At 36.9% G+C, this 13,691-nt stretch overlaps 2 protein-coding genes across 2 annotated transcripts; one reads left to right on the top strand and one right to left on the bottom strand.

The window, feature by feature from the left end:
- Window positions 1-4,434: 4,434 nt before the first annotated feature.
- On the bottom strand, window positions 4,435-6,686 carry ing2 (inhibitor of growth family, member 2). The gene is made up of 2 exons (XM_056471987.1): window positions 6,374-6,686; window positions 4,435-5,664 (listed from the first exon to the last, which is right to left on the bottom strand). Exons 1-2 carry the CDS (start codon window positions 6,510-6,512, stop codon window positions 4,967-4,969), a joined length of 837 nt encoding a protein of 278 aa, XP_056327962.1. The 5' UTR covers window positions 6,513-6,686; the 3' UTR covers window positions 4,435-4,966.
- Window positions 6,687-10,837: 4,151 nt separating this feature from the next.
- Window positions 10,838-12,608, top strand: sod3b (superoxide dismutase 3, extracellular b). Its single transcript, XM_056471869.1, has 2 exons — window positions 10,838-10,943; window positions 11,215-12,608. The coding sequence occupies exon 2, from the start codon at window positions 11,223-11,225 to the stop codon at window positions 11,799-11,801; it is 579 nt and encodes a 192-aa protein (XP_056327844.1). The 5' UTR covers window positions 10,838-10,943; window positions 11,215-11,222; the 3' UTR covers window positions 11,802-12,608.
- Window positions 12,609-13,691: the final 1,083 nt, after the last annotated feature.

Raw genomic sequence — 13,691 nt, 5'->3', positions numbered from 1 at the left:
ATCCGCTGTGTAAAACATATGCTGGGTTAGTTGGCGGTTCATTCCGCTGTGGCGACCCCTGATTAATAAAGGCACTAAGCTGAAAAGAAAATGAATAAATAAAATTAGCAACTGTTTATCATTATTATTATTAGGGCTGAACAACAACATTTGGTAAATTTGTATATACATTTTGTGTATTTTGTTTATGTTGTAGTCGGTGGCTTATAGCTATCTGGGTTAAAGTTAAATGTGTAATATTGACAAAAAAAAAAAGTTAAACTATTACCCACCTGGGGTTCAGGGTAGGGCCACTGTTACACAATGGAGCATCGATTTTGCAATGTGTGTATCCGCAATAGTCACATGACAGGATTAGATTGTTTATTAAAGATTAAATGGAATAAAGATATTCATTCATCCATTTTTTTTCAGCTTAGACCCTTTATTAATCTGGGGTCGCCACAGCGGAATGAACAGCCTACTTATCCAGCATAACATGTTTTACGCAGCAGATGCCCTTACAGCCGCAACCCATCACTGGGAAACATTCATGCACACTCATACACTACGGACAATTCTAGCTAACCCAATTCACCTACCAAAAACCAGCGACCTTCTCTTTAGACTTGTGGGGGAAACCGGAGCACTCAGAGTAAACCCACGCCAACACGGGGAGAACATGCAAACTCCACACAGAAACGCCAACTGACCCAGCCGAGGCTTGAACCAGCGACCTTCTTGCTGTGAGGCAAACGTGCTACCCACTGCGCCATCATTGTGTAAGCATTATTTACACAATGATGGCCACGTTATTTTACATTTGATTGTTCAATTCCTGTACTTGAGTACTGTTAGACGCCTATAAGCAAACCATAAAGCAGGGCTTGTTTATTTTTATTTCTGCTCTGTTGTATTTATATATGAAGAGTTCAGATGCAAAAACGGCTAAGTCCCATCAGGAATTTTCTTTTGGAATAAGCATTGTTCTTAGCCTCTTGTGTTTATGTTCAGTTATTCCATTCTAAAAACGATGAAAATAACCTATTATTTGCCATAAAAGTGAAATTTCTGAATCAAAACATAGGAGCAAATGCTAATTTTAGAAGAACATTTCAGATGGCACTTAGACGTTTTTCCATCTGAACTCTTCATATGCTGGTATTTTATCGTAGATGCACTTGATCATCCCAGACATGATCTAAATGACCTCTTCCCCAAAATAGCTTATCAAATCATTTGGTGGAATTATAGTCATATAGCAATATATATCATAGCAAAATAAAAAATTGCAATGTCAGATTTTTCCAATATCATGCAGCCCTAATTATTACTGTCCATTTAAGCTATTAAGTTTAAGAACGCAATGATTAAATGTATAGGAAGTATACTTGTATCTCAAAAAGCAAAGAAGAAATTAAAAGAAAGTAATCATAATCATTTCCTTTGTGTAAATAAATACAAATGTGTTCATGATAGTCTTTTAAGCTAAGTGTGTTTTTCTGCAAATATGCTAATATTCAGTTAGTCAATTGTCGATGGATTATCCTGGTCAAACATTGCAGACATCCTTTAACTAAAAAATCATGTTTGTAGCTGATAGCTGTAGCTTTTGTATAACTTCTACATCATAACAAGTTTCTAATTTTTGGACAAAAAGGGCTCATGGGTTTGTTGATTGTTATCTGAAAAGAATTTGGCCTTGTTTGGATTTTTGTGAGGTTCTTTTCTCTCAGGCCTTGATCAAATAACTTCTACATAGTCCAAGGGCACCCAAGCATCGGTGTCAGCTTTCGGTTCCCAAGTTCCCAGGATGTTTCCTCTTGTTTAGCGATTTGAGTATGCAAAGAACAAGATAGGATTGTTTTTAAAATCCTGACCCAGGGTTGCAATTGTTTGGATAAAAAGGCATTTCTTCACACGGAACACAAGGATGATGGAAACAAATTGTTTCACACTAGAAGGTTCAATACTTGAGTAGAGACTTATTAACTGAGAGATGAATTCATAGATAATTTAAATGCTAACTAAACATATGCTGGGTTATAGAGTAATCCTGATTACTGTGTAACCCAGAATAAATATACATTGACAACTAATGATCACCATTTATAATGCCTGAGTGAGCTGGTGACCGAAAAAACCTATGTTGGGTTATAGGCTGTACACTGAAAAAAATAATATTCAAAGATGATTCCATGGATTTACAAAAGACTTTTAAGATAAGTGGTTGTAAACAATTTAGTTGGGCTGAATTTACACAGATTAAATTAAACATTACTAAAATTTTTAGACACATATAAATTGTTTGCAACAATTTTGCAGACATCATTTCTTTCCGTGCACTTTAAAGCCTCTCTTCCAGTAGGCATTACAGTAAACTGAGCTCTTAATTAAAAGTACTTTCTTTTTGAACTTCAGAAAAGTTCAATCTGGGCTCTGAAGCCAAAGCTGAACCGCTGATGCCTTTATGGTGACATCTGGTGGCAGGACATTTAGTTAGATGTAATAATAATACTACATGATTTGATGTGGTCAGCGATTTGCTTCAACATTTGAGCAGTGTAAATGCTTCATAATTTACAGAATGTGATGTATACCCTACTATAGATGTAGCTGTAATGCTTTTGGAAATTTCCGAAGAGATTTTCATAGTTTGTTGCCTATCTCAACCATTCAGAGGGATAGTTCACCCAAAATCAAAATTGTCATGATTTACTGATCCTTCACGTGTTTTAAAACTCACTCTTCTATTAAACAAAAAAGAAGATATTTTGAAGAATGCTGGGGGGAAGGCTATTCACTTTTATAGTATGTTTCCCTATTACATTCTTCAAAACATGTTTTGTGTTCAACAGAAGAAATTCATAGAAGTTTAGATCAGGGGTGCCCAAACTTTTTCTAACAGGGCCAAAAAACCAAACTTGCTAGTGGACCAAGGGTAACGATAGTTGCCAGGGGTGATTTTCTAATTTATTTAATAATATTTACAAAAAATTACTAGAAAACATTGCTTTAGATTACCTAATACAGTATATATATATATATATATATATATATATATATATATATATATATATATATATATATATTTACATTGTATAAAGAACATATAACAGTAAAAACAAAAACAATCTAATTTATAAAAGAATTACACTAGTTTTTACTTTGATTTGCTTGCCGATGTCTTCTGCGTAGTTCTCTCTCCATAGAGTGACGGTATTTACATTTTTACAAATCAGATTGATTTACAATATTTAATTGAAACATTTCATTTCAGTTTGCTCTTTTTGTAGCTCAGCAATAAAACAAACAAACAAAAAATTATGTTAAATTAGAAATCTCTGTGTTCAAGGCATTCGCCCTCATCATTCTCACTCTCTTCTCAGATGGGATGGTGGGCCAAATCAACGGTTGCAATGGGGCAACTTTGGCCCATGGGCCCTACTTTAGGCATCTCTTTAGAACTACTTGACTATAAATAAAGCGTGAGGAAATGTTCATTTTTGGATGAACAATCTCTTTAATCCATTTCCTCATGATCAACATATTAAAATAAAACTTAATATATTAACCTTCCTCATTATGGTAAAACGCCCCAGATTTTCACAGGAAAAACTTCCACAGCATAAATGATAACTCTTAGATAAAAGTAAATCCTCCTTTGATTTGCAATTTTCTAGATTTTTAAAGAATAATAAAAAACACAAATAGAATAAACCTTACAAATAAAAAAAAAAGTTTTACTTATTGACTATTTTAGCTCTTATAAAACGAATTCAACAACGGGACAATAACCAGTTTCAAGGTTTACCGCGGCTTGGAAAGTTACAATTTTGAAACCGCAAGCATTTTCTTTTATACCATTCCTAAGGTATATGTACATTTTTTATGCGTCTTTTACAAATATTTCATTAGGTTTTTTAGGGCAGCATCATCTACAGCAAAAGGACCCTCCAAATGAAAACTATGGCTCAGCCCACAATTCAAGTCACTTATACACAGTGCAGTGGCTTCATTTTTTACCCAAAGAAAGGAAAGCTATCCAAAGATGCCTTTTCGAGTTATGAAATCTGTGTTTTTGAAACTAAAGATAGTCAGTGATTTATTTCAATTGTTTAGCGTGACATGTTAAAAATAAAAAAGCCAAAATATTTAAAACATTTCTTTAAATAAAATATAAAAAATATAAAAAAGTACTTTTTTTACCCAGATATTTTAAAAGAATTAATCAATACCATGAAACCGTGATATTTTAATCCAAGGTTATCCTACCATCAGAATCTTATGCCGGCCAATGCCTAATGAACAGGATCGTATATCAAAATATTTGTACAATCTCAATCTAATTGTCCCTAAGCTTCTGTATAGTAGCGCATGTGAATTGTTAGTGTTTTTATATCTAACTATATATTCATATTTACATCCACGTGACACAATAACAACACGAATGTATAGACATAACAAGCACTGATTTATTTAAATAGTTGAAACTTAAAAAAGGGATTTTTTTAACAAAAACATCACTCCAAAACATTTACAAAGAAAATGAATTTGTTCTCTCACTGGAAGACATTTCAGAGGTGTGTTTTGATATATATTTTCTAAAATGTGGAACGAAAGAACAAGAAATGCAAAAGAAAGATGCTGACATACTGTTCATCAAACCCTGTGCACTTGAATCACTTTCCTCTTTATTTTTGACAGCATTACCCTGACCTGGGTGCTGACCTATCATATATATCCTCTTGAGTCTTACTGGAAAAAAAAAAGAAAATAACTCTTCATTGTTTTATGGACATTAGTGGCAGTATCTTAAAACATCTGTGTTTCCGGGGTTAATTACGTCTGTTTTCCATCCTAACGCAAAAGCAACAACAGCACCTGTTCAGAAACTTTTCAGCTAAGTGCATGAGGAGAACCTTTTAACATAAGTTAAACACGAACACCGTCGATCCCCACACAGGCATATTTTTCACAAAAGGCACTACCTGGACCGCCTATCCTTCTTGGCTCTATCAGCACTTTTTTCCATTGTCTTTTCATTGTCACCCCTGCATTTGGGGCAATACCATTTACCCTTGGGCTTGTAGGTGAGTCCAACACAGGAAAAATGGAACCACTCGATAGGACATTGCTCATTGTCGCAACCGATCATCTCACCATAGGACACCTGTTCACAGAGGCAGTAGGTGGGCTCATTGGGGTCAATGGTGAATTCCACTGGTGAGGCTTCACGCTCCTGCTTAGCCTTGGAGCGTTTCTTCTTCTTGGCCGACTTGGATTTTTTCTCACGAGGCTGTGGTGGAGGCTCTTCACCGAGATCCTCCAGAGCTCCATTGGCACAAGTGTCTCGGCTCTCACTGTTGCGCTGACGTCTGGGCCGCCTCGCCGAAGAGCGCTCGGGCATCACGTTGGTGGAGGTGCTCGCAGGGTCATGCCTTACCTTCTCCGCTGGTCTCTCGACATCTCCAGGCTCCAAGAAGCAAGGTGAGTGGGCCTCGATCTGACGAGAGCGGTTTTCCACCACCTCCATCATCTGGGTGACCACATGGATCTTCTCATCCCCCAGCTCCTGGCTGCTGATGAGTGCCCGCTGCAACTGTAGCTGCAGCCGCTTGCGCTGCCCACTGTCACTCTCCTTTTTGTACTTTTCATAGATCTCATCCACCTCCTTGAGGACCTCTGAGTGAGAAAACCGAGAAAAATAGGAACCAGCATGTTAGGAAATTGATGGTACAAGCTCAATGTATTTTACAAAGCAGCACTTTAACATAGTACAGTCGCCTGTTTGTGGTGTTGCTCTACTGCTACCCCTGCCGCCCTGGAACAAAAAAAACCGTACAGTCAGCCTACCTGCTCAGCCGTACGTGCTTTTACAAACATGAGGAACTAAACGGTGCTTTGCAGCACTGAATGAATCGGTTCCCGTTTCGTATAAACAATTAATGTACGTTAACCTTCATGTACGAGCTGTAAACGTCAACTCGGCGGCATTACAATGCGTCGAGCTGTTGTAGATGTTTCGGCTACACGCGAACAAAACACACACGGCGACTGAAAGCACCATTACGTCGATACTATGGCAACTAAAGCGATGCGTTAAGAAAGAGCACAGCCAAACAACAGTACAGAGTATGCACTAGTCAAAATGGCTGATCACTGGTGGTGGGATATTGTTGCTGGAACAAACATAGCTGAATATGCTGAAGACAAACTACTAGTTTAACAAAACGGGCGTGGGCAGCGTCGGAAGTACTGCTGAATGCTTAATAAAAACGCGTTTTGTGAGGAAATGAAACGAAACCGGTCTGCAGTGTGAACTGCACACGATGGAAATGTGCATAAACATACAGCATACCGTACTGGCACCGCTCACAAATGTTTCGCTTACCTTGATACTTGGTGTCGATTTCTCGTAACAATGAAACATTCCTCTGTATGTCCAAAGGCAGCGATTCGACACATTCCAAATAATCCTCCACGTAGTTGACAAGCTGCGATTTTTCCACATTCGGATAATGCCCTAACATGGTGATAGTGATGCATCAAGCAGCTATGCGGCTTTTCGTGGAGAACTGCGGGTTGAAATTTGGTGCGTTTCACTCATAGGTTCCTTTAAATTATGCTGTTAGTTGGCAACCTTGTGGAGAGCCACTCTTTCCAAATTCAGTCTTCTCTGGCTACGAGAACTCCTTCAAACAAAACTATCGAGACTGCGCATGCGCAGGATCAACCCATAAAATGCCGCGTTTTGCATTTTCAGGCAGTTTAGCGAATGGGGGGCGGTGTTGTTGGGATGTGGGCGGAGCGCGGGATCAGCTGGGCGCGTCCACGGATCATATGGAAGCGGAGGTTCGATTCATTAAAAGCGAGACGGAACCTTACGAGCACAGCATGTTATGGCAACGTTGTCGGGTTAGCGAAGGTATCGTTGATAATGAGATGATGTAATGGCGAAAAACATCACTTTAATGCAGTAAGAAAATGCAGGACCGGAAATGCCACAAATGGTGTCAAAGATACCCCGATTTGTGTGTATAGTGGAGACTGGGTTTAAGATTTCATGAACACTGTTTTGTTTACATGTATCCCCCGAGTTCTTCCAAAACGTATTTATTAGATTTTTTTCAATAAGTTATATTTGTAACTGAACATGAACATACGTGACCTGGGACAAGACATGTCAGCTACTTGCACTGAAATCCGAGTAAATATTTTTAATGTAATTTAATTTTGAACACTTATGATTGTGTCCTATTGTGGAAATGGGATAATCCTCTCAGACAAGCTCTCAGATATTTTTACTGTACCGTATAATGCCTTGGGGACACAAATAGCACCGAATAGTAGGAATGACCCAGCCCACATAGAACGACAATATAAAAACTCAATATAACACATGAATGTAAAATGTAGGCTACATTATTAGTCAAAATGTAAATATAAATGCTTTGGAACAAATCTGATCTGCTTGCCAATTGCCCTACTACTATTTTAAAACTCTATTATGAATATTTAATTTATTCCTGTGAGAAAATAAATGAATTAACAGCATCATTACTTCAGTCATCATCATTCAGAAATCTTTCTAATATACTGATATCAGCTTTCTCGCTTACACCGTAAAATATTATATGATTAATTAGTCATGAAAACATGTTTTTAGTTCTTAGTAACTTGTTTTATCATGTTCTAACCTAATTTTATAAGTTATACAAGCTGTTTTAAGTCAGTTTAACATAATATATGTTCAATGGACTTATAAGTTTAATTTGATTCAGCTTAAAAATTTAAGGCAACCAGAATTTTTTTTACAGTGTATAATTATTATCAGGGGCGTAGCAACCGGGGGGAGGGGAGATCCGTCCCCCTCACTTTAGAGACAGACCATTTAGAAACAGGTGATTAATAATTATATGAACATATGATCTCATGCAGCCCCCCCCCCCCCCCCCCCCCCCCCACACACTTTTAAAATGTCCGCTACGCCCCTGATTATTATTATTTTACTTATGAACAAACATTATCTGTGCTTTATGTTTTATGGAAACCGTGATACATTTTTCTTTTCATGATTATTTGATGAAAATAAAGTTCTAAGATTTATTTCTAAATAAAATCTTGCATATAACAACATTTGTCATTGCTGGTTAACATAAAAAGCTGCATCTTTAATGACACAAATGCTCTTTGTAAGATAGTTTTTATCATTGATAAAAATTAAGTAACAAAACATTAACATTTATCACATTTTCATTTACCAGTAACATCTCACAATACTATATTGTGAATTTTAACTGGTATTAATACTGGTTTTATTAATGGTATTAATGTATTAACCATTTATTAATGGTATTAACTGGTATTAACGTGTATTAATTTAGTGTATTTTTATCAAATACATGTAGACTTAATGTGCACAAAACTACTTTAAAACATGACAGTCTAATATAAAATAGCAGTTAAAGAAATGTTAACTAGGGACTAAACTAAGCTTGTTAGTAATTCTTCTTGATATTGTACATTGGATCATATACATAGGCGTATTCAGCATATCCAGTATCATTATTTACGTACAAAACAATGCGTATGCTGAGAATGAGCCCCGTTCTGTAGAAGTACGAGTGTACGACACTTGCGTAACTATGTTATTGACAAACATGGCTTGCGAAGCGCCCTGCTCAGTCACATGGACGTCTTAGCATGGATACGCAATGCTAGCCACTGATCTGCGCTGTATGCAGGACATCTCTGCCCAGTGTCCGGGGACTTTCCCCTAAGCAGTGATGGCGAAACGAGGTTCCCCGTGCGTAGCTTAGGATGCAAGTTTTCAGGCATGCGCATTGAAGTATTTGGCGGCACAGGATATATAGACAGCGAAAGTGAGCCATGCGTTTGTATGACGGTGACACGGTCAATTATCGCTTTATATTGTTCCACAGTATTACTTTCTAGAATAATGTAACATATAATCACGAAGAGATATACAATATATTTAGAAGCACTATAGTGCGATATATACTGACTTACCAGATCCTGAAGTGAAAACTTCAGATATGCAAATGAAGCTCTGACGTCACGACCAAACAACAAACGAGATAACGGAACGAGCTTAAACAAGAAAAAAACAACAACAAACAGACCTAGCACGTAATATTTTAAGTGCTTAATAATATTTTGATCATATAGTCTACACTTTAAAAATAATCCTATTTAAAATAACTTTTGTTGTTAGGTTTAGACACATGTTTCAGGCCAGTAGCCAAGGGGTGTTCAGGTGTTTCGGAAGACCCACTCCTCACTGACAAAAGTCTAGAATTTGTCCCATACATGAGCTCATTTGTCCTATTTTGACTGCTATGCCATAATACACTCGCCGGCCACTTTATTAGGTACACCTGTCCAGCTGTTTGTTAACACAAATTTCTAATCAGCCAATCACTTGACAGCAACTCAATGCATTTAGGCATGTAGACATGGTCGAGACGATTGGCTGCAGTTCAAACTTAGCATCAGAATGGGGAAGAAAGGTGATTTAAGTGACTTTGAACGTGGCGTGGTTGTTGGTGCCAGACGGGCTGGTCTAGGTATTTCAAAAACTGCTGATCTACTGGGATTTTCACGTACAACCATCTCTAGGGCTTACAGAGAATGGTCCAAAAAGAGAAAATATCCAGTGAGCAGCAGTTCTGTGGGCACAAATGCCTTGTTAATGCCAGATGTCAGAGGACAATGGCCATACTGGTTCCAGTTGATAGAAAGGCAACAGTAAGTCAAATAACCACTCGTTGCAACCGAGGTATGCAGAAGAGGATCTCTGAATGCACAACATGTCAAACCTTGAGGCAGATGAGCTACAGCAGCAGAAGATTACACTGGGTGCCACTCCTGTCAGCTGAGAACAGGAAACAATTCGAACTGGCTCACCAAAATTGGACAATAGAAGATTGGAAAAACGCCGCCTGGTCAAATGAGTCTTGATTTCTGCTGCGACATTCACATGGTAGGGTCAGAATTTGGCATAAACAACATGATGGGATCCATCCTGATCCTGCCTTGTATCAACAGTCCAGGCTGGTGGTGGTGGTGTAATGGTGTGGGGGATATTTTCTTGCTACACTTTGGGCCCATTAGTACCAATTGAGCATCGTGTCAACGCCACAGCCTACCTGAGTATTGTTGCTATTTGTCATATTTCTTTATTGTAAATATTTATGAAATATTTTTGGTTGTGATAACCACCGACAAGCTAATTCAGCTAAAAATAGTGCTTAAAATGTCACCTAAATTCAGTATTTAAATCTCATAATTAAATAGCAAATGAGGTGAATAATTGCAAAAAGGACCACTTTTTAAGAAAAAAGAACCACCCCTTTCACCAGGCTGGCTACAGGCCTGCGTTTAAAATTTTCACACACATTTTTGTGTAAACCTATTTTCACTGCTTATATATTTTTGGAGGACAAAAGATAAAAAGCTGCTGTATTAAATTCATGACTTTCATATGAAGAGTTCAGATGCAAAAACCGTCTGAAATTTCCATCGAAAGTGAACATTTTTCTCAGCGTCCTTTGTTTATGTTGAGATATTTTACTATAAAGACCAGGAAAAGGACTTATTCTTTGCTATAAAAGTGATATTACTGAACATACGCAAGAGCCTGATAGAAATGCTAATGATAGAAAAAGAAAATTTCACACAGCATTTAGAGGTTTTTGCATCTAAACTCTTCATATGTTTACACAGCTGTAATTTCAGAACACACACGAATTGTGGGCAGGCATGAAACTTGATCTCTTTAACTTGTTCAGGCACTGTAATTTACTAAATATGCAATGTTTACGCCCCTGCGTTATGCAAGTGTAAATCAGCAACCTTAAGCTTTTCATACGCGAAGGACCAACAACAGAGCAACACGTTTGGTATTAAAAATAATAGTTTTCAGTGACGTAACACAAAAGGTAAGTGCTGTATTTAATCTTTTAAACAAATATATGAATTCCCTGTAGACTACATCATCATAAAATGTCACTTAACAAATGTTTGTTTAATAGCAATGGTGATGATTGTGGCATTTTATTGAATTTTTTATTAAATAAACCATTAAATTTAATGTTTTGTGTCTTCATGAAAGTAGTAGACCATGTTCAACATTGCAAAGAGTTTAATGAGATGATGATGGCGTTGAATGCTTCATGTCATTTGACCTGGTTTTATTATTTTCTGATTAAGGTGAAGAGATGATACACTTCAACATTTTACCCCTTCTTGCATTCCTGCTCAGTTGCCATGTGCTCTTCTGTGGATCAGGCTCAGGTCTGGCATATGCTTCAAACAGTGATTCCCTTCAGGCCGTATGCAGAATGCAGCCTAACACTCGACTAGCGCCTGGAATGCCTCGTGTGTACGGTCACATTTTATTCAGACAGTCTGGCCCAAAGGAAAAGCTGAGCGTGACTTTCAGGCTGTATGGTCTCCCTGTGGACAGTCAGCAGCCCAGAGCCATGCACATTCATGAGTATGGAGACTTAAGCAGAGGCTGCGACTCTACAGGTGGGCATTACAATCCCCTCAATGTCAACCATCCACAACATCCAGGGGACTTTGGCAACTTTGTGCCCGTTAATAAGAAGATTCGCCAGTCACTGGACTCCCCTGCAACCCTCTTTGGGAAACTTTCAATACTCGGCCGGTCTGTTGTCATTCATGAGGGAAAGGATGATTTGGGCAGAGGTGGGAATGTGGGAAGCTTGCTGAATGGCAACGCTGGAGGGCGACTGGCATGCTGTGTTATTGGGCTGGGCAACCCCCAAAATTAATAGATATTTTTTTAGCATAGACTATACAGTTAATTTTTGCAGCACACAGTGCTCAACATATATAAGTACACCCCTCACATATCTATCTTTTAAACTGAAGCCATACAATATGATATTTGTGCATATAGACCATTTTAATGTGCTGATGTCATTGGCCTATGAACATTTCCTGCTTGATGCTAAACTATTTCCTATCTGTAACAAGAGGCAATTCAATCATAACTTAATATGTGGACCTTTTTGGATTCTTGAAAGCTATAGAAATTAAAAATGTGGAACAGGAAATACGCTGGGATCATTGTTTTTGTTTACATCCCTCAAAATGGTCTATACATTAGATTAGTCAGCACTGAAGCCAAATCTGGAGCTTATCTAACAAAATAACTCATGATAATGATCCAAAAACTAGTACACCCAAATGTATATGTTATAGAAAAATATTAAAATAAAATTTAAAAAGGGGAAAAATCAAGAAAAGCAAAAAAATAAAATAAAAATGTTGTTGAAATTTTGTAGGTTGAATTTCATTTGCAATATTTTGCTCGAATTTAATTGTATTATCTTTCAATTTCTAAATATGTTTGGTGACTAAAAATATTTTAATAAATATATCTGTTTAATAAACCTGTTTTGTTTGAATTCACCAAAATACATTGCTTATATTCACTGAGAAATTGATACAAATATTCATTTTCAAAATGGGGTGTATGCTGAGCACTGTATATCAGCAAAATAACTGATTTAAATGTATGGTTATTGTGTTAGAAATACTACATAACAATAAAGAATGAACAGGCTTTTTGAAAACATGACTCGATTGTGTTTTATGAACTGTTTGTGCCTCCTTATGAATGAGATATAAACATGATGAAGCCATTCTACATTCTAATAGTAATGATAAATCTTACATTGGGATTGTTTGCACAATAAACTCTTAATAACATTGTTTTTGTTTTATAACTGGCTATGCGTTGTTATTAACTATTGATGAATATGTTTTTTTTCCAGCTGGGTCAGTTGGCATTTCTGTGTGGAGCTTGCATGTTCTTCCAGTGTTCGTATGGATTTCCTCCAAGTGCTCCGGTTTCCCCCACACTCCAAAGACATGCGCTATAGGTGAATTGAATAAGCTAAACTGCCCGTAGTGTATGTGTGTGGATGAGTGTGTATGGGTGTTTCCCAGTACTGTCGCCGCTGTGGCAACCCCAGATGAATAAAGGGACTAAGCTTAAGGGAAAAAAAAGTATGTTTTGGAGCAATCTATTGGTTTAGATATCCTTAAGTTTAACTAGCCCCTTAAATTTGTATAAATAACAAAACTGTATTGCTATTAAGGAGCAATACAGAATAAAAAAGGCATCAAGATTATTATAATGTACTAAAAATGAACTAAATTAAAGCGGGTGCCAAAGATCACCACAATGAAAGGCCCTCCATAACACATTACTTAAAAAAATTAAGCAATAATATTTGAGTTCTTTTTTTAATGTAATGCCAGTTACTTTTTAGTATAGTTTTTTTCCAATATGTTTATTGATTTTTTCTTTTACAATAACTATGCAGCCTACAAAACAGCATACATCCACACCCTTTTTATATATGTATATACAAATATGCATATACACGTTCAAATAACATAACTAAAAATAAATGAATGAATAAATAAATAAAGTAAATAAAAATAATAAATAAGTAAATAAAAATAATAAATAAGTAAATAAAAATAATTGAAACATTGAAGAACAGATACTTTTTATTCATTCATTTTCTTTTCGGCTTAATCCCTTTATTAATCTGGGGTCGCCACAGCGGAATGAACCGCCAACGTATCCAGTATATTTCTTACGCAGCGGATGCCCTTCCAGCTGCAACCCATCACTGGGAAACACA

Source organism: Danio aesculapii, chromosome 1, assembly GCF_903798145.1.
Source record: "Danio aesculapii chromosome 1, fDanAes4.1, whole genome shotgun sequence".
Lineage (NCBI taxonomy): Eukaryota > Metazoa > Chordata > Actinopteri > Cypriniformes > Danionidae > Danio > Danio aesculapii.
Note: the sequence above shows the minus strand (reverse complement) of the source record. Positions and strands in the feature narration are given on the sequence as shown.